We start from the raw sequence: 26,048 nt of genomic DNA, 5'->3' as shown, positions 1-26,048 counted from the left end.
AATGATACAACCCCCCCAAACATCCAATTTAATTGCAGGCTGTAAGGCAACAAATAGGAAAAATGCCAAGGGGGTGAATACTTTCACTTGCCACTGTAAGTTTTTCCAGCAGCAGACTATGATCGATAATGTCAAAAGCTGCACTGAAGTCTAACAAGACAGACAAGAGGTAGACATGCTCATGTTATTTATGTTAGTGCAGGATGAGCTGCACACAGTGGTCTTCCTACTAGAGTACACCACCTCAGTGCTAACAGTATAACTCTGCTTCATAGGCACATGATTACTGCATACAATAGCTGTGGGATCATTAGAGGCATTCAGGTCAGTTAGAGACACATAAATTAGGTTACTTACATTGTGTCTTCCAACGCCCCTGGGATAATGTACATTTGGTAGGGATTAAATGAGCTGGACTCGGGTCATTGATAAGTCATTGTCTCAACGCAGCCTTATAATGCTGTGAAGGATCCAGTAACCCACATTATTTTGGTGGATTCCATCCTCCTTATAATACGAGCTTTGTTTCCAGAAGGTGTCAAAACTGTCAATCAATGTTACACACACAAAGCTGCAATTGTCTCATAGTCAGTTATGGAGGGCTGACAGTCTGTTAAACCGTTCAATGCCACGATTTAGGAAGGGCAGAGGGCCAGATATTATGAGGTGTTTGTTGGTATCAAGCAGAGTCCCAATCAGTTCTTTAAAAATCCAACTTCAGTTGTTCTGAGCATTCCTTCCTAATGTCATTGAATCCCACATGAACTATAATAAACTACATTTCCTGATGCAGGTTTAAAATGTTTGGGAGCATTGTATTTATGTCCTGTACTCGTGCTCCTGGAGAGCACAAAGACATACATTCTGATTACCCCCCCCACACCCACTCTCTGTACATACACTGCTACACAGACAAATCTAGGTATCTCATCCAACAGTAATGAGTCCTGATTTACTTATTTCTGGGATAGAAATCAACGACCCTCCTGGAATCACAAGTACCTGGCTCCTCCATGCTCAGATTAAACAACACAGAACCAGTCTCACTGCTGGATGAATGAATAGGACCGCTAGCCAGCATGCTGCTGAATCTACCCTAAAAATAGAGAACTATAACTATAGACATGTTATTGTTGTTATTAGTCTTGACATTAAATACTAGTTAAACCAGGGTTGTGTACTAATGTTTCAGTGAGTTAAGAACAATACAGTACAGTACAGTGTTACTGAAGCCTGGGATCTGGGTGGTGGAAAAGCAGCTAACAACTCAGCTTCCCTGAAGAATCTGTCTACAACTACAAACACATATCTGTCATTCCTTTCTCATTGTTACAAACACATGTCTGTCATTCCTTCCTCATTGTTCAGTCTGAGAGGCTGAATGCTCATTCAGCTGTACAGACTGAAGTCCCTCTGAGAGGCCTCTGGAGGTTTAGGGTTCAGTCCCTCTAAGTACCTCTGAGAGGCCTGGATTAGGGTTACAGAGGCCTGGATTAGGGTTACAGAGGCGTGGATTAGGGTTACAGAGGCCTGGTTAAGGTTCTATGAAGGTTTACATGCAAGCTTTGCAAAATAAATGTACACATACATGTTATTCAATAATTTCACCGACACCACTTGCACAAATGAACAAGTGTCGACATAGCCAAGGGTTAGGGTCAACAAGTGTCTGCATAGCCAAGGGTTAGGGTTAACAAGTGTCTGCATAGCCAAGGGTTATGGTTAGGGCTAACGAGCGTCTGCATAGCCAAGGGCTAGGGTTAGGGTTAACAAGCATCTGTATAGCCAAGGGTTAGGGTTAGGGCTAACAAGCATCTGCATAGCCAAGGTTTAGGGTTAGGGTTAACAAGCATCTGCATAGCCAAGGGTTAGGGTTAGGGCTAACGAGCATCTGCATAGCCAAGGGTTAGGGTTAACAAGTGTCTGCATAGCCAAGGGTTATGGTTAGGGCTAACGAGCGTCTGCATAGCCAAGGGTTAGGGTTAGGGTTAACAAGCATCTGCATAGCCAAGGGTTATGGTTAGGGCTAACGAGCATCTGCATAGCCAAGGGTTAGGGTTAGGGTTAACAAGTGTCTGCATAGCCAAGGGTTAGGGTTAACAAGTGTCTGCATAGCCAAGGGTTATGGTTAGGGCTAACGAGCGTCTGCATAGCCAAGGGTTAGGGTTAGGGTTAACAAGCATCTGCATAGCCAAGGGTTATGGTTAGGGCTAACGAGCATCTGCATAGCCAAGGGTTAGGGTTAGGGTTAACAAGTGTCTGCATAGCCAAGGGTTAGGGTTAACAAGTGTCTGCATAGCCAAGGGTTATGGTTAGGACTAACGAGCGTCTGCATAGCCAAGGGTTAGGGTTAGGGTTGACAAGCGTCTGCATAGCCAAGGGTTATGGTTAGGGCTAACAAGCATCTGTATAGCCAAGGGTTATGGTTAGGGCTAACAAGCATCTGTATAGCCAAGGGTTATGGTTAACAAGTGTCTGCATAGCCAAGGGTTAGGGTTAGGGTTAACAAGCATGTGTATAGCCAAGGTTTATGGTTAGGGCTAACAAGCATCTGCATAGCCAAGGGTTAGGGCTAACAAGCATCTGCATAGCCAAGGGTTAGTGTTAGGGCTAACAAGCATCTGTATAGCCAAGGGTTATGGTTAACAAGTGTCTGCATAGCCAAGGGTTAGTGTTAGGGCTAACAAGCATCTGCATAGCCAAGGGTTAGGGTTAGGGCTAACAAGCATCTGTATAGCCAAGGGTTAGGGTTAGGGCTAACAAGCATCTGTATAGCCAAGGGTTATGGTTAGGGCTAACAAGCATCTGTATAGCCAAGGGTTAGGGTTAGGGCTAACAAGCATCTGCATAGCCAAGGGTTAGGGTTAGGGCTAACAAGCATCTGCATAGCCAAGGGTTAGGGTTAGGGTTAACAAGCATCTGTATAGCCAAGGGTTAGGGTTAGGGCTAACAAGCATCTGCATAGCCAAGGGTTAGGGTTAGGGCTAACAAGCATCTGCATAGCCAAGGGTTAGTGTTAGGGCTAACAAGCATCTGTATAGCCAAGGGTTAGGGTTAGGGCTAACAAGCATCTGTATAGCCAAGGGTTAGGGTTAGGGCTAACAAGCATCTGTATAGCCAAGGGTTAGGGTTAACAAGTGTCTGCATAGCCAAGGGTTATGGTTAGGGCTAACGAGCGTCTGCATAGCCAAGGGTTAGGGTTAGAGTTAACAAGCATCTGCATAGCCAAGGGTTATGGTTAGGGCTAACGAGCGTCTGCATAGCCAAGGGTTAGGGTTAGGGTTAACAAGTGTCTGCATAGCCAAGGGTTAGGGTTAGGGTTAACAAGCATGTGTATAGCCAAGGTTTATGGTTAGGGCTAACAAGCATCTGCATAGCCAAGGGTTAGGGTTAGGGCTAACAAGCATCTGTATAGCCAAGGGTTAGGGCTAACAAGCATCTGCATAGCCAAGGGTTAGGGTTAGGGCTAACAAGCATCTGCATAGCCAAGGGTTAGGGTTAGGGCTAACAAGCATCTGTATAGCCAAGGGTTATGGTTAGGGTTAACAAGCATCTGCATAGCCAAGGGTTATGGTTAGGGCTAACAAGCATCTGCATAGCCAAGGGTTAGGGTTAGGGCTAACAAGCATCTGTATAGCCAAGGGTTAGGGTTAGGGCTAACAAGCATCTGTATAGCCAAGGGTTAGGGTTAGGGCTAACAAGCATCTGTATAGCCAAGGGTTATGGTTAGGGTTAACAAGCATCTGCATAGCCAAGGGTTAGGGTTAGGGCTAACAAGCATCTGCATAGCCAAGGGTTAGGGTTAGGGCTAACAAGCATCTGTATAGCCAAGGGTTAGGGTTAGGGCTAACAAGCATCTGCATAGCCAAGGGTTAGGGTTAGGGCTAACAAGCATCTGCATAGCCAAGGGTTTGGGTTAGGGCTAACAAGCATCTGTATAGCCAAGGGTTAGGGTTAGGGCTAACAAGCATCTGTATAGCCAAGGGTTAGGGTTAGGGCTAACAAGCATCTGTATAGCCAAGGGTTATGGTTAGGGTTAACAAGCATCTGCATAGCCAAGGGTTAGGGTTAGGGCTAACAAGCATGTGTATAGCCAAGGGTTATGGTTAGGGCTAACAAGCATCTGTATAGCCAAGGGTTAGGGTTAACAAGTGTCTGCATAGCCAAGGGTTAGGGTTAGGGCTAACAAGCATCTGTATAGCCAAGGGTTTGGGTTAGGGCTAACAAGCATCTGCATAGCCAAGGGTTAGGGTTAGGGCTAACAAGCATCTGTATAGCCAAGGGCTAGGGTTAGGGCTAACAAGCATCTGCATAGCCAAGGGTTATGGTTAGGGCTAACAAGCATCTGTATAGCCAAGGGTTAGGGTTAGGGCTAACAAGCATCTGTATAGCCAAGGGTTAGGGTTAGGGCTAACAAGCATCTGTATAGCCAAGGGTTATGGTTAGGGTTAACAAGCATCTGCATAGCCAAGGGTTAGGGTTAGGGCTAACAAGCATCTGCATAGCCAAGGGTTAGGGTTAGGGTTAACAAGCATCTGCATAGCCAAGGGTTAGGGTTAGGGCTAACAAGCATCTGTATAGCCAAGGGTTAGGGTTAGGGCTAACAAGCATCTGTATAGCCAAGGGTTAGGGTTAGGGCTAACAAGCATCTGCATAGCCAAGGGTTAGGGTTAACAAGTGTCTGCATAGCCAAGGGTTATGGTTAAGGCTAACGAGCGTCTGCATAGCCAAGGGTTAGGGTTAACAAGCATCTGTATAGCCAAGGGTTTGGGTTAGGGCTAACAAGCATCTGTATAGCCAAGGGTTAGGGTTAGGGCTAACAAGCATCTGTATAGCCAAGGGTTAGGGTTAGGGCTAACAAGCATCTGCATAGCCAAGGGTTAGGGTTAACAAGTGTCTGCATAGCCAAGGGTTATGGTTAAGGCTAACGAGCGTCTGCATAGCCAAGGGCTAGGGTTAGGGTTAACAAGCATGTGTATAGCCAAGGGTTATGGTTAGGGCTAACGAGCGTCTGCATAGCCAAGGTTTAGGGTTAGGGCTAACAAGCATCTGCATAGCCAAGGGTTAGGGTTAGGGCTAACAAGCATCTGCATAGCCAAGGGTTTGGGTTAGGGCTAACAAGCATCTGTATAGCCAAGGGTTATGGTTAGGGCTAACAAGCATCTGTATAGCCAAGGGTTAGGGTTAACAAGCATCTGTATAGCCAAGTGTTAGGGTTAGGGTTAACAAGCATGTGTATAGCCAAGGGTTAGGGTTAGGGCTAACAAGCATCTGCATAGCCAAGGGTTAGGGTTAGGGCTAACAAGCATCTGTATAGCCAAGGGTTAGGGTTAGGGCTAACAAGCATCTGCATAGCCAAGGGTTAGGGTTAGGGCTAACAAGCATCTGTATAGCCAAGGGTTAGGGTTAGGGCTAACAAGCATCTGCATAGCCAAGGGTTAGGGCTAACAAGCATCTGTATAGCCAAGGGTTAGGGCTAACAAGCATCTGTATAGCCAAGGGTTAGGGCTAACAAGCATCTGTATAGCCAAGGGTTAGGGTTAGCAAGTGTTTTATTAGAGACGCTCCATGCACTACAAGTCCTTATCAGATATCAGGAAGATACACACACACCCACGATGAAAGACAATGGTGCAGCAGAGAGAGGTTGAATCAGAGAGAGGTTGAAACAGAGAGAGGTTGAAACAGAGAGAGGAGGCAACAGAGAGAGGTTGAAACAGAGAGAGGTTGCAGAGAGCAACAGGTAGCTAGATACATGTCCAGGAATGTTTCATGTGTTTTTCGATCTGCCCCAAAATTATTATAGTTGGTTCACAGTTGGTTTTAACCTGTTATGAAAACAACTCTCTGGAACTTCCCGAATGTAGCCTGTTTCTTCAACCTTGGACCCCTGTTCAGCCTGTTCTGAAAACAACTCTCTGGAACTGTCTCTGAGTGTAGCCTGTCTCTTCAACCTGCGTGTCTTGTTCGAGTCTGGTGTGGATGGACAAAATCAACATGCAGGAGAAAGATAGATACATAGAACTGTGGCTCAGTTGGTAGAGAATGGTGTTTGCAACGCCAGCATGGTGTGTGCAACGCCAGGGTTGTGGGTTCGATTCCCACGGGGGGCCAGTACAATTTTTTTTTTAATGTATGTATTCACTACTGTAAGTCGCTCTGGATAAGAGCGTCTGCTAAATGACTAAAATATAGATAGATAGATACTATAGGTAGATTCTGTATATAGATGCTATAGATATATACTATAGATAAATATTATTGATAAATACTATAGATAAATACTATAGATAAATACTATAGATAATATAGATAGACTCTGGACAGAGAAAGAGAGTGAGAAAGATATAATTCATATAATTCATGTCTTACCTTTGAAGATCTTCTTCTGTTGGCACTCCAAAATGTCCCAGAAACATCACAAATGGTCCTTTTGTTTGATAAATTCCTTCTTTATATCCCCAAAATGTCCATTTATTTGGCGCGTTTGATTCAGAAAATACACCGGTTCCAACTCGCCCAACATGACTACAAAGTACCTAATAAGTTACCTGTAAACTTTGTCCAAACATTTCAAACAACTTTCCTAATCCAACCTTAGGTATCCTAAAATGTAAATAATCAATCAAATTTAAGACGGGATAAACTGTGTTCAATACCGGATGAAAACAAAGTGAAGCGCGTTCCAGGTCGTGCGCACCAAAAGACTTGAGTCCACCTGGAGTGACACATTTTCCATGGACAGGGCTACTTCTTCATTTCTCAAAAGAAAAACATCAACCAATTTCTAAAGACTGTTGATATCTAGTGGAAGCCATCGGAACTGCAAGCAGATTCCTATTAAAAAGGGCTTACCATCGAAATGAATGGAAAACAGATTGACCTCCAAAACAAAATCCCAGGATGGATTGTGCTCGGGGTTTCGCCTGCCAAATCAGTTCTGTAATACTCACAGACATTATTCAAACAGTTGTAGAAACGTCAGAGTGTTTTCTATCCAAATCTACTAATAATATGCATATCCTAGCTTCTGGGCTTGAATAGCAGGCAGTTTACTCTGGGCACGCTTTTCATCCGGATGTGAAAATACTGCCCCCTATCCCTAAGAAGTTTTAAGAATGTGAAATGTTAGAATAATAGTAGGGAGAATGATTTATTTCAGCTTTTATTTCTTTCATCACATTCCCAGTGGGTCAGAAGTTTACATACACTCAAACAGTATTTGGTAGCATTGCCTTTAATTTGTTTAACTTGGGTCAAACGTTTCGGGTAGCTTTCCACAAGCTTCCCACAATAAATTGGGTGAATTTTGGCCTATTTCTCCTGACAGAGCTGGTGTAACTCAGTCAGGTTTGTAGGCCTCCTTGCTCGCACATGCTTTTTTAGACAGACAGACAGACAGACAGACAGACAGACAGACAGAGACAGACAGACAGACAGACAGACAGACAGACAGACAGACAGACAGACAGACAGACAGACAGACAGACAGACGTTCCTGTGCACCGTAGATAGACGGTTTCTGAAGTGTCTAGGTGTACCCTCTGAACATTGGTGCTTAAGTTTGTCAGATGAATGACAGATAGAGAGAACAATATAAAAATGTCTGTCTTCACGTTAAGCCTGAGAACAAATGTATAAACTTCTAACTCAACAAATGAATCAGTGTCCTTGTCATGTTCACAAAGATGGGCTGTCAGAGCCTTTAAAGTAATGAAAATTAGTATGCAGAGTGTGAGCCTGGTCCTATAGAGATGGTAATGAAGCTGCAGATTGAGATTCAGTAGTGTGTTACTGTTGCTTTCCCACTGGCTTACCTCCAACTACTAGTCTACAGGGCTGTGTTGGTCTACAGGGCTGTGTTGGTCTACAGGGCTGTGTTAATCTACAGGGCTGTGTTGGTCTACAGGGCTGTGTTAATCTACAGGGCTGTGTTGGTCTACAGGGCTGTGTTGGTCTACAGGGCTGTGTTGGTCTACAGGGCTGTGTTAATCTACAGGGCTGTGTTGGTCTACAGGGCTGTGTTGGTCTACAGGGCTGTGTTGGTCTACAGGGCTGTGTTAATCTACGGGGCTGTGTTAATCTACAGGGCTGTGTTGGTCTACAGGGCTGTGTTAATCTACAGGGCTGTGTTAATCTACAGGGCTGTGTTGGTCTACAGGGCTGTGTTGGTCTACAGGGCTGTGTTGGTCTACAGGGCTGTGTTGGTCTACAGGCCTGTGTTGGTCTACAGGGCTGGGTTAGTCTACAGGGCTGGGTTAGTCTACAGGGCTGTGTTGGTCCACAGGGCTAACAACTCTGTAGTTTAGACCTGTAGTAACTCTGTAGTTTAGACCTGTAGTAACTTTGTAGTTTAGACCTGTAGTAACTCTGTAGTAACTCTGTAGTTTAGACATGTAGTAACTGTAGTTTAGACCTGTAGTAACTGTAGTTTAGACCTGTAGTAACTCTGTAGTAACTCTGTAGTTTAGACCTGCAGTAACTCTGTAGTAACTCTGTAGTTTAGACCTGTAGTAACTCTGTAGTAACTCTGTAGTTTAGACCTGTAGTAACTCTGTAGTTTAGACCTGTTTTAATTCTGTAGTTTAGACCTGTAGTAACTCTGTAGTTTAGACCTGTAGTAACTCTGTAGTTTAGACCTGTAGTAACTCTGTAGTTTAGACCTGTAGTAACTCTGTAGTTTAGACCTGTAGTAACTGTAGTTTAGACCTGTAGTAACTGTAGTTTAGACCTGTAGTAACTCTGTAGTTTAGACCTGTAGTAACTTTGTAGTTTAGACCTGTAGTAACTCTGTAGTAACTCTGTAGTTTAGACCTGTAGTAACTCTGTTGTTTAGACCTGTTTTAATTCTGTAGTTTAGACCTGTAGTAACTCTGTAGTTTATACCTGTAGTAACTCTGTAGTTAGACCTGTAGTGACTCTGTAGTAACTCTGTAGTTTAGACCTGTAGTGACTCTGTAGTAACTTTGTAGTTTAGACCTGTAGTAACTCTGTAGTAACTCTGTAGTTTAGACATGTAGTAACTGTAGTTTAGACCTGTAGTAACTGTAGTTTAGACCTGTAGTAACTCTGTAGTAACTCTGTAGTTTAGACCTGCAGTAACTCTGTAGTAACTCTGTAGTTTAGACCTGTAGTAACTCTGTAGTAACTCTGTAGTTTAGACCTGTAGTAACTCTGTAGTTTAGACCTGTTTTAATTCTGTAGTTTAGACCTGTAGTAACTCTGTAGTTTAGACCTGTAGTAACTCTGTAGTTTAGACCTGTAGTAACTCTGTAGTTTAGACCTGTAGTAACTCTGTAGTTTAGACCTGTAGTAACTGTAGTTTAGACCTGTAGTAACTGTAGTTTAGACCTGTAGTAACTCTGTAGTTTAGACCTGTAGTAACTTTGTAGTTTAGACCTGTAGTAACTCTGTAGTAACTCTGTAGTTTAGACCTGTAGTAACTCTGTTGTTTAGACCTGTTTTAATTCTGTAGTTTAGACCTGTAGTAACTCTGTAGTTTATACCTGTAGTAACTCTGTAGTTAGACCTGTAGTGACTCTGTAGTAACTCTGTAGTTTAGACCTGTAGTGACTCTGTAGTAACTCTGTAGTTTAGACCTGTAGTAACTCTGTAGTGACTCTGTAGTTTAGACCTGTAGTAACTCTGTAGTTTAGACCTGTAGTAACTCTGTAGTTTAGACCTGTAGTAACTCTGTAGTTTAGACCTGTAGTAACTCTGTAGTTTAGACCTGTAGTAACTGTAGTTTAGACCTGTAGTAACTGTAGTTTAGACCTGTAGTAACTGTAGTTTAGACCTGTAGTAACTCTGTAGTTTAGACCTGTAGTAACTCTGTAGTAACTTTGTAGTTTAGACCTGTAGTAACGCTGTAGTAACTCTGTAGTTTAGACCTGCAGTAACTCTGTAGTAACTCTGTAGTTTAGACCTGTAGTAACTCTGTAGTTTAGACCTGTTTTAATTCTGTAGTTTAGACCTGTAGTAACTCTGTAGTTTAGACCTGTAGTAACTCTGTAGTTTAGACCTGTAGTAACTCTGTAGTTTAGACCTGTAGTAACTCTGTAGTTTAGACCTGTAGTAACTTTGTAGTTTAGACCTGTAGTAACTCTGTAGTAACTCTGTAGTTTAGACCTGTAGTAACTCTGTTGTTTAGACCTGTTTTAATTCTGTAGTTTAGACCTGTAGTAACTCTGTAGTTTATACCTGTAGTAACTCTGTAGTTAGACCTGTAGTGACTCTGTAGTAACTCTGTAGTTTAGACCTGTAGTGACTCTGTAGTAACTTTGTAGTTTAGACCTGTAGTAACTCTGTAGTAACTCTGTAGTTTAGACATGTAGTAACTGTAGTTTAGACCTGTAGTAACTGTAGTTTAGACCTGTAGTAACTCTGTAGTAACTCTGTAGTTTAGACCTGCAGTAACTCTGTAGTAACTCTGTAGTTTAGACCTGTAGTAACTCTGTAGTAACTCTGTAGTTTAGACCTGTAGTAACTCTGTAGTTTAGACCTGTTTTAATTCTGTAGTTTAGACCTGTAGTAACTCTGTAGTTTAGACCTGTAGTAACTCTGTAGTTTAGACCTGTAGTAACTCTGTAGTTTAGACCTGTAGTAACTCTGTAGTTTAGACCTGTAGTAACTGTAGTTTAGACCTGTAGTAACTGTAGTTTAGACCTGTAGTAACTCTGTAGTTTAGACCTGTAGTAACTTTGTAGTTTAGACCTGTAGTAACTCTGTAGTAACTCTGTAGTTTAGACCTGTAGTAACTCTGTTGTTTAGACCTGTTTTAATTCTGTAGTTTAGACCTGTAGTAACTCTGTAGTTTATACCTGTAGTAACTCTGTAGTTAGACCTGTAGTGACTCTGTAGTAACTCTGTAGTTTAGACCTGTAGTGACTCTGTAGTGACTCTGTAGTTTAGACCTGTAGTAACTCTGTAGTGACTCTGTAGTTTAGACCTGTAGTAACTCTGTAGTTTAGACCTGTAGTAACTCTGTAGTTTAGACCTGTAGTAACTCTGTAGTTTAGACCTGTAGTAACTCTGTAGTTTAGACCTGTAGTAACTGTAGTTTAGACCTGTAGTAACTGTAGTTTAGACCTGTAGTAACTGTAGTTTAGACCTGTAGTAACTCTGTAGTTTAGACCTGTAGTAACTCTGTAGTAACTTTGTAGTTTAGACCTGTAGTAACGCTGTAGTAACTCTGTAGTTTAGACCTGCAGTAACTCTGTAGTAACTCTGTAGTTTAGACCTGTAGTAACTCTGTAGTTTAGACCTGTTTTAATTCTGTAGTTTAGACCTGTAGTAACTCTGTAGTTTAGACCTGTAGTAACTCTGTAGTTTAGACCTGTAGTAACTCTGTAGTTTAGACCTGTAGTAACTCTGTAGTTTAGACCTGTAGTAACTGTAGTTTAGACCTGTAGTAACTGTAGTTTAGACCTGTAGTAACTCTGTAGTTTAGACCTGTAGTAACTTTGTAGTTTAGACCTGTAGTAACTCTGTAGTAACTCTGTAGTTTAGACCTGTAGTAACTCTGTTGTTTAGACCTGTTTTAATTCTGTAGTTTAGACCTGTACTAACTCTGTAGTTTATACCTGTAGTAACTCTGTAGTTAGACCTGTAGTGACTCTGTAGTAACTCTGTAGTTTAGACCTGTAGTGACTCTGTAGTAACTCTGTAGTTTAGACCTGTAGTAACTCTGTAGTAACTCTGTAGTTTAGACCTGTAGTAACTCTGTAGTTTAGACCTGTAGTAACGAGACATGTTCAATATGATTTAAATAATGCAAAAACACAGTGTTGGAGAAGAAAGTATTAGTGCAATATGTGCCATGTAAGAAAGCTAACGTTGAAGTTCCTTGCTCAGAACATGAGAACATATGAAAGCTGGTGGGTCCTTTCTCTAGCCACATAACAATAAAAAATTTGATGTAATAAATGTATCACTAGGTACATTAAACAATGCCACTTTATATAATGTTTACATACCCTACATTACTCCTCTCATATGTATATACTGTACTCTATACCATCTACTGCATCTTGCCTATGCCGTTCGGCCGTTGCTCGCCCATATATTTATATGTACATATTCTTATTCATTCCTTTACACTTGTGTGTATGAGGTAGTTGTTGTGGAATTGTTAGATTACTTGTTAGATATTACTGCACGGTCGGAACTAGAAGCACAAGCATTTCGCTACACTCGCATTAACATCTGCTAACCATGTGTATGTGACCAATAGAATTTGATTTGATTTTAACATGAGTCTTCAATATTCCCAGTTCAGAAGTTTTAGGTTGTAGTTATTAGAGTAATCATAGGTCTATTTCTCTCTATACCATTTGTATTCCATATACCTTTGACTATTGGAATGTTCTTACAGGCACTTTAGTATTGCCAGCCTAATTCTGGGAGTTGATAGGCTTGAAGTCATAAACAGCGCTGTGCATCCCAGCATTGCTAAGAGCTGCTGTTTAAATGAATGCTTACGAGCCTGCTGCTGCCTACCACCGCTCAGTCAGACTGCTCTATCAAATATCAAATCATATACTTAATTATAATATAAAGTGGGGGAAAAAAGTATTTGATCCCCTGCTGATTTTGTACGTTTGCCCACTGACAAAGAAAGGATCAGTCTATAATTTTAATAGTAGGTTTATTTGAACAGTGAGAGACAGAATAACAACAAAAAATCCAGAAAAACGCATGTCAAAAATGTTATAAAATGATTTGCATTTTAATGAGGGAAATAAGTATTTGACCCCTCTGCAAAACATGACTTAGTACTTGGTGGCAAAACCCGTGTTGGCAATCACAGAGGTCAGACGTTTCTTGTAGTTGGCCACCAGGTTTGCACACATCTCAGGAGGGATTTTGTCCCACTCCTCTTTGCAGATCTTCTGCAAGTCATTAAGGTTTCGAAGCTGACGTTTGGCAACTCGAACCTTCAGCTCCCTCCACAGATTTTCATTGGAATCAAGGTTGGGAGTGCTTCTTCTTGAGCCACTCCTTTGTTGCCTTGGCCGTGTGTGTTGGGTAACTGTCATGCTGGAATACCCATCCATGACCCATTTTCAATGCCCTGGCTGAGGGAAGGAGTTTCTCACCCAAGATTTGACGGTACATGGCCCCGTCCATCATCCCTTTGATGCGGGGAAGTTGTCCTGTCCCCTTAGCAGAAAAACACCCCCAAAGCATAATGTTTCCACCTCCATGTTTGATGGTGGAGATGGTGTTCTTGGGGTCATAGGCAGAATTCCTCCTCCTCCAAACACGGCGAGTTGAGTTGATGTCAAAGAGCTCCATTTTGGTCTCATCTGACCACAACAATTTCACCAGTTGTCCTCTGAGTCATTCAGATGTTCATTGGCAAACTTCAGACGGGCATGTATATGTATCCTTGAGCAGGGGGACCTTGCGGGCGCTGCAGGATTTCAGTCCTTCACGGCGTAGTGTGTTACCAATTGTTTTCTTAGTGACTATCGTCCCAGCTGCCTTGAGATCATTGACAAGATCCTCCCGTGTAGTTCTGGGCTGATTCCTCACCATTCTCATGATCATTGCAACTCCACGAGGTGAGATCTTGCATGGAGCCCCAGGCCGAGGGATATTGACAGTTCTTTTGTGTGTCTTCCATTTGCGAATAATCGCAGCAAATGTTGTCACCTTCTCACCAAGCTGCTTGGCAATGGTCTTGTAGCCCATTCCAGCCTTGTGTAGGTCTACAATCTTGTCCCTGATATCCTTGGAGAGCTCTTTGGTCTTGGCCATGGTGGAGAGTTTGGAATCTGATTGATTGATTTCTTCTGTGGACAGGTGTCTTTTTTACAGTTAACAAGCTGCGGTTAGGAGCACTCCCTTTAAGAGTGTGCTCCTAATCTCAGCTCGTTACCTGTATAAAAGACACCTGGGAGCCAGAAATCTTTCTGATTGAGAGGGGGTCAAATACTTATTTCCCTCATTAAAATGCAAATCATTTTATAACATTTTTGACATGCGTTTTTATGGATTTTTTGGTTGTTATTCTGTCTCTCACTGTTCAAATAAACCTACCATTAAAAGTATAGACTGATCCTTTCTTTATCAGTGGGCAAACGTACAAAATCAGCAGGGGATCAAATACTTTTTTCCTCCACTGTAATAAACACACAGAAATATGAGCCGTCGGTCATTAATATGGTCAAATCCAGAAACTATCATTTTGAAAACAAAACGTTTATTCTTTCAGTGAAATACGGAACCGTTCCGTACTTTATCTAACGGGTGGCATCCCTAAGTCTAAATATTGCTGTTACATTGTACAACCTTCAATGTTATGTAATAATTCTGTAGAATTCTGCCAAATGAATTACGGTCTTTGTTAGGAATAGATGGCCTTTCAACAGTTCACAGCGAGCCATGCGGCCCAAACTGCTGCATACACCCTGACTCTGCTAGCACTGAACGCAAGAGAAGGGCGGCCCAAACTGCTGCATACACCCTGACTCTGCTAGCACTGAACGCAAGAGAAGGGCGGCCCAAACTGCTGCATACACCCTGACTCTGCTAGCACTGAACGCAAGAGAAGGGCGGCCCAAACTGCTGCATACACCCTGACTCTGCTAGCACTGAACGCAAGAGAAGGGCGGCCCAAACTGCTGCATACACCCTGACTCTGCTAGCACTGAACGCAAGAGAAGGGCGGCCCAAACTGCTGCATACACCCTGACTCTGCTAGCACTGAACGCAAGAGATGTGACACAATTTCCCTAGTTAATATTGCTTGCTAACATGAATTTATTTTAACTACATATGCAGGTTTAAAAAAATATACTTGTGTACTGATTTTAAGAAAGGCGTTGGTGTTTATGGTTTATCGCAACGATTGTGCTTTTTTCGCAAATTCGCTTTTGTTAAATCATCAAGTTGAAGTAGGCTGTGATTCGATGATAAATTAACAGGCACCGCATTGATTATATGCAACGCAGAACAAGCTAGTTAACCTAGTAATATCATCAACCATGTGTGATTAACTAGTGATTATGTGAAGATGTATTGTTTTTTTATAACATAAGTTTAATGCTAACTAGCAACTTACCTTGGCTCCTTGCCGCCAAAAGGTCCTTTTGATGCTGCACTCGAGTAACAGGTGGTCAGCCTGCCACGCAGTTTCCTCATGGATTGCAATGTAATCGGCCATAATCGGCGTCCAAAAAGGCCAATTACCGATTGCTATGAAAACTTGAAATAGGCCCTAATTAATCGGCCATGCTGATTAATCGGTCGACCTCTAGTTTAGACCTGCAGTAACTCTGTAGTTTAGACCTGTAGTAACTCTGTAGTAACTCTGTAGTTTAGACCTGCAGTAACTCTGTAGTAACTCTGTAGTTTAGACCTGTAGTAACTCTGTAGTAACCCTGTAGTTTAGACCTGCAGTAACTCTGTAGTAACTCTGTAGTTTAGACCTGCAGTAACTATGTAGTAACTCTGTAGTTTAGACCTGTAGTAACTCTGTAGTAACTCTGTAGTTTAGACCTGTAGTAACTCTGTAGTAACCCTGTAGTTTAGACCTGCAGTAACTCTGTAGTAACTCTGTAGTTTAGACCTGCAGTAACTATGTAGTAACTCTGTAGTTTAGACCTGTAGTAACTCTGTAGTAACTCTGTAGTTTAGACCTGTAGTAACTCTGTAGTAACCCTGTAGTTTAGGCCTGTAGTAACTCTGTAGTTTAGACCTGTAGTAACTCTGTAGTTTAGACCTGCAGTAACTCTGTAGTAACTCTGTAGTTTAGACCTGTAGTAACTCTGTAGTTCAGACCTGTAGTAACTCTGTAGTTCAGACCTGTAGTAACTCTGTAGTTCAGACCTGTTGTCCTAAAAACACAAAACCACTGACTCAATTTGGGTTCTGGGTGTCCTCATGGCCTAGATCTCATCTGGGTGTTTTTAGTCTTGAAAACAGACCTTTTTTCATCACTGTTGCTTGCCTGATGACTCAAACGGAATTCTGCCGCTGCTCTATTGTTCGCTTCATACTTCAGTCTGAGACTGCCATCATTGAAGTCGTTTGTCTTAACGTCAAAATGAGAGGTGTTATATAAAACAAAGTCATCAGCAATTGGATCAAAGATGAAATCACAAGAACGCTTGTGTCAGAGAGCTCTCCCCTCTACAGTTATCTCTACTGGGCTGTATTGCAGAGTATGATCCAAATGTTATCCATCTCAAGACAAACCTTCAAATACAGTAGCTGTTTGACTTTCCAGTCTTCCTGTAACACTAAAGACATATGGATTTGTTTAAGGATATGTAGGAAAGTTATCTGGCTAACTCTTCAATGGTGTTATACCCCCTAGAACTCTTCAATCTAGTTCAGGGGACCCAGAGTCAAACTGAACTGTTGGTTTTGGCAGAGAGAGAGACCATTGTTTTCTGAGCAGTTTGATGCTGTGGGTGGGCCTTCTGACTTTCATTGGATTTTAGAGTGCATGTGAGAGTGCACATGAGAGTACACGTGAGAGTAAACGAGTGCACTTACTTCATATTTTTGAACGTGGCCATTTCCTCTAAGCTAAATCCATTTGACGAGATTAAATTAGGATGTTCCTGTGCTGTTAGTAGTATCAAACAAATAACAACAACTAGATTAGCTTGTAACAATCAGCCCTTTAACTGTTAAATCCAAATGTATGATGCACAACAGTTTTCATAATAATAATAGCAGTAGCTAGTAGTGTTGTCTCACAGCTATTCATCAAAGGAGAGCAGAGAAAGACTCAATCATGGACACTCTTACTGACAGTTGTGGCTGCTTTGCGTGGTGTATTGTTGTCTCTACCGTTTTGCCCTTTGCTGTTGTCTGTGCCCAATAATGTTTGTACCATGTTGTGTTGCTACCATGTAGTTGTCATATTGTGTTGCTACCATGCTGTGTTGTCATGTGTTGCTGCCTTGCTATGTTGTTGTCTTAGGTCTCTCTTTATGTAGTGTTGTGTTGTCTCTCTTGTCGTGATGTGTGTTTTGCTCCCATCCCCGCAGGATGTCTTTTGCCTTTTGGTAGGCTGTCATTGTAAATAAGAATTTGTTCTTAACTGACTTACCTAGTTAAATAAAGGTCAAATAAAATAAAGAGAAAGACCATAGATTAGTCTAGGTACTGGAAACACCAAACCATTCTGTCTCTGTAGTCTAGATACTGGAAACACCAAACCATTCTGTCTCTGTAGTCTAGATACTGGAAACACCAAACCATTCTGTCTCTGTAGTCTAGATACTGGAAACACCAAACCATTCTGTCTCTGTAGTCTAGATACTGGAAACACCAAACCATTCTGTCTCTGTAGTCTAGATACTGGAAACACCAAACCATTCTGTCTCTGTAGTCTAGATACTGGAAACACCAAACCATTCTGTCTCTGTAGTCTAGGTACTGGAAACACCAAACCATTCTGTCTCTGTAGTCTAGGTACTGGAAACACCAAACCATTCTGTCTCTGTAGTCTAGATACTGGAAACACCAAACCATTCTGTCTCTGTAGTCTAGATACTGGAAACACCAAACCATTCTGTCTCTGTAGTCTAGGTACTGGAAACACCAAACCATTCTGTCTCTGTAGTCTAGGTACTGGAAACACCAAACCATTCTGTCTCTGTAGTCTAGATACTGGAAACACCAAACCATTCTGTCTCTGTAGTCTAGATACTGGAAACACCAAACCATTCTGTCTCTGTAGTCTAGATACTGGAAACACCAAACCATTCTGTCTCTGTAGTCTAGATACTGGAGACACCAAACCTTTCTGTCTTTATAGTCTAGATACTGGAAACACCAAACCATTCTGTCTCTGTAGTCTAGATACTGGAAACACCAAACCATTCTGTCTCTGTAGTCTAGATACTGGAAACACCAAACCATTCTGTCTCTGTAGTCTAGATACTGGAAACACCAAACCATTCTGTCTCTGTAGTCTAGATACTGGAAACACCAAACCATTCTGTCTCTGTAGTCTAGATACTGGAAACACCAAACCATTCTGTCTCTGTAGTCTAGATACTGGAAACACCAAACCATTCTGTCTCTGTAGTCTAGGTACTGGAAACACCAAACCATTCTGTCTCTGTAGTCTAGATACTGGAAACACCAAACCATTCTGTCTCTGTAGTCTAGATACTGGAAACACCAAACCATTCTGTCTCTGTAGTCTAGATACTGGAAACACCAAACCATTCTGTCTCTGTAGTCTAGATACTGGAAACACCAAACCTTTCTGTCTCTGTAGTCTAGATACTGGAAACACCAGCCAGTCTTCACCTGCACTCCCTGGATGTGTATCATCCACCCAGACCAACACACCTGGCTAAATGAAGGTGTAAACAGACCTTTACGTGGATAAACATACCTATCTCAGCGCTGCAGAAGTGTTGCTGGGGGTGGGCTGGGTTGCAGCTGCATGCTTCCACCAGGTGGTCCAGCCTGAGGGCCAGCAGCAGGGTGAGGGTCAGGGTCAAGACCAGGGGGGTCAGGGACACACAGCCAGGCAGGGGAATGCCCATCTCTCTCTCTCTCTCTCTCTCTCTCTCTCTCTCTCTCTCACCGACCAGAAAAACCCCTCTCTTCAGATCAGCGCCTTCTTTTTCACTTCCCAGGTCCCTCTTGTAGAAGAGATTCTATCTCAGAGAGACTGACCTGACTAACCTGGAAATCTATAGAGATCAGCTGTCTGTTTAGATCTGTCCCACTTCTTCTGTTTCTGACTGGATTTCCCCTGGAGGATCAACACATTATCAATCTATTTCATCTATCAGTTCTGTATGAGAGATGAGAGGTTGCTAGAGAAACAACCCCACTACTACTGACTGGTATGTTCAGAATCTGCTGCTACTACCACCTTCCTATATCTCAGTCTCTCTCTTTTTCAGACTCATTCTTTCACAAGCTCTCTCTCTCTCTGAATCCTTAGCGGGTGAGACTGGGAACCTCTTATGTACCCTACATCTTCAGACCGCCTCCCTCCTCCTCCCCTCTTCTCCCTCCCTCCTCCTCCCCTCTTCTCCCTCCCTCCCTCCACTCCTCCCCTCTTCTCCCTCCCTCCACTCCTCCCCTCCACCCCTACCAGGCAGCAGTGAGTGAGTGTATTCAGTCATCAGCTCAGTTTGTGCCTCAGTTAAAAACACAAGTAGAAGAACATCTCTGACGGTGGGAAAGTAGACCAGGAGAACTGCAGCTTGTTTTGAATCATAGGAGTTGACTGATGGCTCTGTGTGATTTGTTTTAATGAGACCTAGATTACAGTCTGGAACACGTTTGGAACTTTGTAGTTCAGCTGTGGCGCTGAAATGTAGTGTTACAGTTGAGAGGAGATTTCATCTTCTGTCTTGGAGATTCACAGCTTGATTATTATGCTGGACACGAGCCCTCAATATGTCGTGGACACTAGTGGAGTCTCTGTGTGCGTGTGTGGTGCATGTGGTGTGTGTGGTGTCTGTGGTGCGTGCGTGGTGTGGGTGGTGCGTGCGTGGTGTGGGTGGTGTGTGTGGTGTGTGTGGTGTGTGTGGTGTGTGTGGTGCGTGCGAGGTGTGGGTGGTGCGTGCGTGGTGTGGGTGGTGTGTGTGGTGTGTGTGGTGTGTGTGGTGTGTGTGGTGTGTGCGTGGTGTGTGTGGTGTGTGTGGTGTGTGTGTGGTGTGTGTGGTGTGTGTGGTGCGTGCGTGGTGTGTGTGGTGTGTGTGGTGTGTGTGGTGTGTGTGGTGTGTGTGGTGTGTGTGGTGTGTGCGTGGTGTGGGTGGTGTGTGTGGTGTGTGTGGTGTGTGTGGGTGGTGTGTGTGTGGTGTGTGTGGTGTGTGTGGTGCGTGCGTGGTGTGGGTGGTGTGTGCGTGGTGTGGGTGGTGCGTGCGTGGTGTGGGTGGTGCGTGCGTGGTGTGGGTGGTGTGTGTGGTGCGTGCGTGGTGTGGGTGGTGTGTGTGGTGCGTGCGGTGCGTGCGTGGTGTGGGTGGTGTGTGCGTGGTGTGGGTGGTGTGTGTGGTGTGTGTGGTGTGTGTGGTGTGTGTGGTGCGTGCGAGGTGTGGGTGGTGCGTGCGTGGTGTGGGTGGTGTGTGTGGTGTGTGTGGTGTGTGTGGTGTGTGTGGTGTGTGCGTGGTGTGTGTGGTGTGTGTGGTGTGTGTGTGGTGTGTGTGGTGTGTGTGGTGCGTGCGTGGTGTGTGTGGTGTGTGTGGTGTGTGTGGTGTGTGTGGTGTGTGTGGTGTGTGCGTGGTGTGGGTGGTGTGTGTGGTGTGTGTGGTGTGTGTGGGTGGTGTGTGTGTGGTGTGTGTGGTGTGTGTGGTGCGTGCGTGGTGTGGGTGGTGTGTGCGTGGTGTGGGTGGTGCGTGCGTGGTGTGGGTGGTGCGTGCGTGGTGTGGGTGGTGTGTGTGGTGCGTGCGTGGTGTGGGTGGTGTGTGTGGTGCGTGCGGTGCGTGCGTGGTGTGGGTGGTGTGTGCGTGGTGTGGGTGGTGCGTGCGTGGTGTGGGTGGTGGCATCAACACACCTACTCTCCTGTCTCAGGTTATTAACCATGAGCACATTCTCACTGATACACAACAAAACATGGATAGATGTTACTTTCATTTGGTTCTGTTTGCATACAATATCTCTTGTTGTTTATTGCAATACATCTAACTCTGTCACAAATACCGTCTCCCCAGCCTGTTTTGTCATATCCCTGCTCCCCAGCCTGTGAGTTGACTCATTCACACAGTTTGGCAACAGCAGTGTTTATCTCTATGGTTAAATGTCTACTAGCCCTGGTGTGTCTCTATGGTTAAATGTCTACTAGCCCTGGTGTGTCTCTATGGTTAAATGTCTACTAGCCCTGGTGTGTCTCTATGGTTAAATGTCTACTAGCCCTGGTGTGTCTCTATGGTTAAATGTCTACTAGCCCTGGTGTGTCTCTATGGTTAAATGTCTACTAGCCCTGGTGTGTCTCTATGGTTAAATGTCTACTAGCCCTGGTGTCTCTCTATGGTTACCAACCCTTAGTAAACTTCTGGGGGAAAAAATGTGTTTGACCAGACACAATGCTATTTCACAGTAAACACATGGACAACAGCACGCATTGTGGGAAGGACACTCAACAAGCACAGCACTTACAGAAATGACTGATGATTGGCTGAGAGAAATTGATGTTAAAATGATTGTGGGGGCTGGTCTTGTTAGACTTCAGTGCAGCTTTTGACATTATCGATCATAGTCTGCTGCTTAAAAAACATGTGTGTTATGGCTTTACACCCCCTGATATAATGGATTTACACCCCCTGCTATAATGGCTTTACACCCCCTGATATAATGTGGATAAAGAGTTACTTGTCTTACAGAACACAAAGGGTGTTCTTCAATGAAAGCCTCTCCAACACAATCCAGGTAGATTGAGGAATTCCCCAGGGTAGCTGTTTTGGCACCATGCTTTTTAAAATGTTTACTAACAACATGCCACTGACTTGGAGTAAAGCCAGAGTGTCTATGTATGTGGATGACTCAACACTATACACGTCAGCTACTACAGCAACACTGAAATGACTGCAACACTCAACAAAGAGCTGCAGTTAGTTTCAGAGTGGGGGGCAAGGAATAAGTTATCCCTAAATATTTGTGAAACTAAAAGCATTGTATTTTGGACAAAACATTAACTAAAACCTAAACCTCAACTAAATCTTGTAATAAATAACGGGGAAATTGAGCAAATTGAGATTACTAAACTGCTTGGAGTAACCCTAGATTGTAAACTGTCATGGTCAAAACATATTGATACAGTAGTAGCTAAGCTGGGGAGAAGTCTGTCCATAATAAAGCGATGCCCTGCCTTAAAACCTGTTGTGGACAGACGTTCCGCTAGCAGAACGCCTAGCCAATATCCAATGGAACAGCGTGGCCCGAAATACAAAAACCTCAAAAATGCAATAATTTCAACTTTTTCAAACATACAACTATTTTACACCATTTTAAAGATAAGACTCTCATTAATCTAACCACATTGTCCGATTTCAAAAAGGCTTTACAGCGAAAGCAAAACATTAGGTTATGTTAGGAGAGTACATAGACCAAAATAATCACACAGCCATTTTCCAAGCAAGCATATATGTCACAAAAACCCAAAACACAGCTAAATGAAGCACTAACCTTTGATGATCTTCATCAGATGACACTCCTAGGACATTATGTTATACAATACATGCATGTTTTGTTCAATCAAGTTCATATTTATATCAAAAAACAGCTTTTTACATTGGCATGTGATGTTCAGAACATGCATTCCCACCGAAAACTTTCGGTGAATTTACTAAATTACTCATCATAAACATTGACAAAATACATAACAATTATTTTAAGAGTTATAGATACAGAACTCCTTTATGCAATTGCTATGTCAGATTTTAAAATAGCTTTCGGCGAAAGCACATTTTGCAATATTCTGAGTACATAGCTCAGCCATCACGGCTAGCTATTTTGACACCCGCCATGTTCGGGGCACACTAAACTCAAAATTAGTATTAGAAAAATTGTATTACCTTTGCTGATCTTCGTCAGAATGCACTCCCAGGACTGCTACTTCCACAATAAATGTTGTTTTTGTTCCTAATAATCCATAGTTATGTCCAAATACCTCCGTTTTGTTCGTGCGTTCAGGTCACTATCCAAAGGGTAAAGCGCGAGCGCATTTCGAGACAAAAAAATTCAAAATGTTCCATTACCGTACTTAGAAGCATGTCAAACGCTGTTTAAAATCAATTTTTATGGTATTTTTCTAGTAAAATAGCGATAATATTCCAACCGGACAATAGTGTATTCATTCAAAGAGGAAAAGAAAAAACAGCGTGCTCGTGTGAATGCGCATATCCAATCTCTTTGTCACCAGGCAGACCACTGAGAAACTGAGCTACTATACTCTGCCCAGAGACAGGAGACGCCTCAATCCGCTTTCTGAAGGCTTTAGAGAGCCAATGGAAGCCTTAGAAAGTGCTACGTAACCCCACAGATACTGTAGTTTCGATAGAGAATCAAAAGAAGAACTACAAATTCTCAGACAGGCCACTTCCTGCTTGGAATTTTCTCAGGTTTTTGCCTGCCATATGAGTTCTGTTATACTCACAGACACCATTCAAACAGTTTTAGAAACTTCAGAGTGTTTTCTATCCGAATCTACTAATAATATGCATATTCTCGTTTCTGGGCAAGAGTAGTAACCAGTTTAAATCGGGTACGTTTTTTCATCCGGCCGTGAAAATATTGCCCCCTATCCTAAACCAAAACGATCAACAAGGCAGGTCCTACAGGCCCTAGTTTTGTAGGAATTAGGAAAATTGCAATTGTCTCAGAACAGGGCAGCACGGCTGGCCCTTGGATGTACACATATAGCTAATGTTAATAATATGCATGTCAATCTCTCCTGGCTCAAAGTGGAGGAGAGATTGACTTCATCACAACTTGTATTTATGAGAGGTATTGACATGTTGAATGCACCGAGCTGTCTGTCTAAACTACTGGCACACAGCTCGGACACCCATGCATACCCCACAAGACATGCCACCAGAGGTCTCTTCACAGTCCCCAAGTCCAGAACAGACTATGGGAGGCGCACAGTACTACATAGAGCCATGACAACATGGAAGTCTATTCCACATCAAGTAACTTATGCAAGCAGTAAAATTTGATTTAAAAAACAAATTAAAAAAACACATTATGGAACAGTGGGGACTGTGAAGTAACATAAACATAGGCACAGACACATACACACAGACACACATGATAACATACACACTATACACACTATACACACTATACACACACACACACACACACACACACACACACACACACACACACACACACACACACACACACACACACACACACACACACACACACACACACACACACACACACACACACACACACACACACACACACACACACACACACGTATTTAGTACTGTAGTTATGTGGTAGTGGTGGAGTAGGGCCCTGAGGGCACACAGTGTGTTGTGAAATCTGTGAATGTATTGTAATGTTTTTTAAATTGTTTAAAGTGCCTTAATTTTGCTGGACCCCAGGAAGAGTAGCTGCTGCCTTTGTACCAGCTAATGAGAATCCATAATAAATACATATACAAATGGTTAAATGTCTACTAGCCCTGGTGTGTGTCTCTATGGTTAAATGTCTACTAGCCCTGGTGTGTCTCTATGGTTAAATGTCTACTAGCCCTGGTGTGTCTCTATGGTTAAATGTCTACTAGCCCTGGTGTGTCTCTATGGTTAAATGTCTACTAGCCCTGGTGTATCTCTATGGTTAAATGTCTACTAGCCCTGGTGTGTCTCTATGGTTAAATGTCTACTAGCCCTGGTGTGTCTCTATGGTTAAATGTCTACTAGCCCTGGTGTGTCTCTATGGTTAAATGTCTACTAGCCCTGGTGTGTCTCTATGGTTAAATGTCTACTAGCCCTGGTGTGTCTCTATGGTTAAATGTCTACTAGCCCTGGTGTGTCTCTATGGTTAAATGTCTACTAGCCCTGGTGTGTCTCTATGGTTAAATGTCTACTAGCCCTGGTGTGTCTCTATGGTTAAATGTCTACTAGCCCTGGTGTGTCTCTATGGTTAAATGTCTACTAGCCCTGGTGTGTCTCCTGGAGCAACATGGTTACATTCAGTCAGTCAGTCTGCCAGTCAGCCAATCAGTTATTCAGTCATTCATTCAGTCAGTCAGCTAATCAGTCATCCAGGCAGTCAGCCAATCAGTCATTCAGTCAGTCAGCAAATCAATTGTTCATTCAGTCAGCCAGCCAGTCAGCGAGTCATTCAGCCAGTCAGTCATTCCAACATGTCTTCTCTTTCAGATCTCCATGCCCTCCTTCCCTGTGGTGGTGAAGATAGGACACGCACACTCTGGAATGGGAAAGGTAATGCACTCTTGCAACCTTTCGGTTACTAGTCCAACGCTCTAACCACTAGGCTACCTGCCGCCAATAGCCCCGGTATAATGTCCACATACAATGAAATACATGTCATTTGACGTTTTCCACATTTTGTTATGTTACAGCCTTATTCTAAAATGGATTAAACTGTTATTTTTCCCCTCATCAATCTACACACAATACCCCATAATGACAAAGCAAAAGAGGTTTTTAGACATTTTGGCAAATGTATAAACCATTTTAAACTGAAATATCACATTTACATAAGTATTCAGACCCTTTACTCAGTACTTTGTTGAAGATCATAGCCTCAAGTCTTCTTGGGTATGACGCTACAAGCTTGGCACACCTGTATTTGGGGAGTTTCTCCCATTCTTCTCTGCAGATCCTCTCAAGCTCTGTCAGGTTGGATAGGGAGCGTCACTGCACAGCTATTTTCAGGTCTCTCCAGAGATGTTCGATCATGTTCAAGTCCGGTCTCTAGCTGGGCCACTCGAGGACATTCAGAGACTTTTCCCAAAGCCACTCCTGCGTTGTCTTTGCTGTGTGCTTATGGTCGTTGTCCTGTTGGATGATGAACTTTCACCCCAGTCTGAGGTCCTGAGCGTTCTGGAGCAGGTTTTCATCAAGGATCTCTCTGTACTTTGCTCCGTTCATCTTTGCCTCAATCCTGACTAGTCTCCCAGTCCCTGCCACTGAAAAACATCTACACAGCATGATGCTGCCACCACCATGCTTCATCTTAGGGATGGTACCAGGTTTCCTCCAGACGTGAGGCTTGGCATTCAAGCCAAAGAGTTCAATCTTGGTTTCATCAGACCAGAGAATCTTGTTTCAATGGTCTGACAGTCCTTAGGGGCCTTTTGGCAAACTCCAAGCGGGCTGTCATGTGCCTTTTACTGAGGAGGGGCTTCCGTATTGCCACTCTACCATAAAGGCCTGATTGGTGGAGTGCTACAGAGATGGTTGTCCTTCTGGAAGTTCCTACCATCTCCACAGAAGAACTCTGGAGCTCTGTCAGAGTAACCATCGGGTTCTTGGTCTCCCTACCAAAGTCCTTCTCCCTCGATTGCTTAGTTTGGCCAGGCGGTCAGCTCTAGGAAGAGTCTTGGTGGTTCCAAACTTCTTCCATTTAAGAATGATGGA

At 43.1% G+C, this 26,048-nt stretch overlaps 2 protein-coding genes across 2 annotated transcripts in view; one reads left to right on the top strand and one right to left on the bottom strand.

Annotated features, from left to right (window-relative positions):
* Positions 1-18,912, bottom strand: part of LOC106566273 (metalloproteinase inhibitor 4) — a 45,022-nt gene extending 26,110 nt beyond the window's left edge. The window contains exon 1 of the mRNA XM_014134161.3: positions 18,368-18,912. Coding sequence (XP_013989636.1) covers positions 18,368-18,521 — 154 coding nt within the window. The 5' untranslated portion in view covers positions 18,522-18,912. The remainder of the gene's footprint in view (positions 1-18,367) is intronic.
* The window catches only part of LOC106566274 (synapsin-1), a 222,766-nt gene that overhangs the window by 127,520 nt on the left and 69,198 nt on the right, over positions 1-26,048 (top strand). Inside the window, exon 6 of the mRNA XM_045692010.2 lies at positions 24,825-24,887. Within this exon, the coding sequence (XP_045547966.1) occupies positions 24,825-24,887 (63 nt within the window). The remainder of the gene's footprint in view (positions 1-24,824; positions 24,888-26,048) is intronic.

This window comes from Salmo salar, chromosome 12, assembly GCF_965601325.2.
Source record: "Salmo salar chromosome 12, fSalSal1, whole genome shotgun sequence".
Classification (NCBI taxonomy): domain Eukaryota; kingdom Metazoa; phylum Chordata; class Actinopteri; order Salmoniformes; family Salmonidae; genus Salmo; species Salmo salar.
This window is presented reverse-complemented; position numbering and strand designations above follow the sequence as displayed.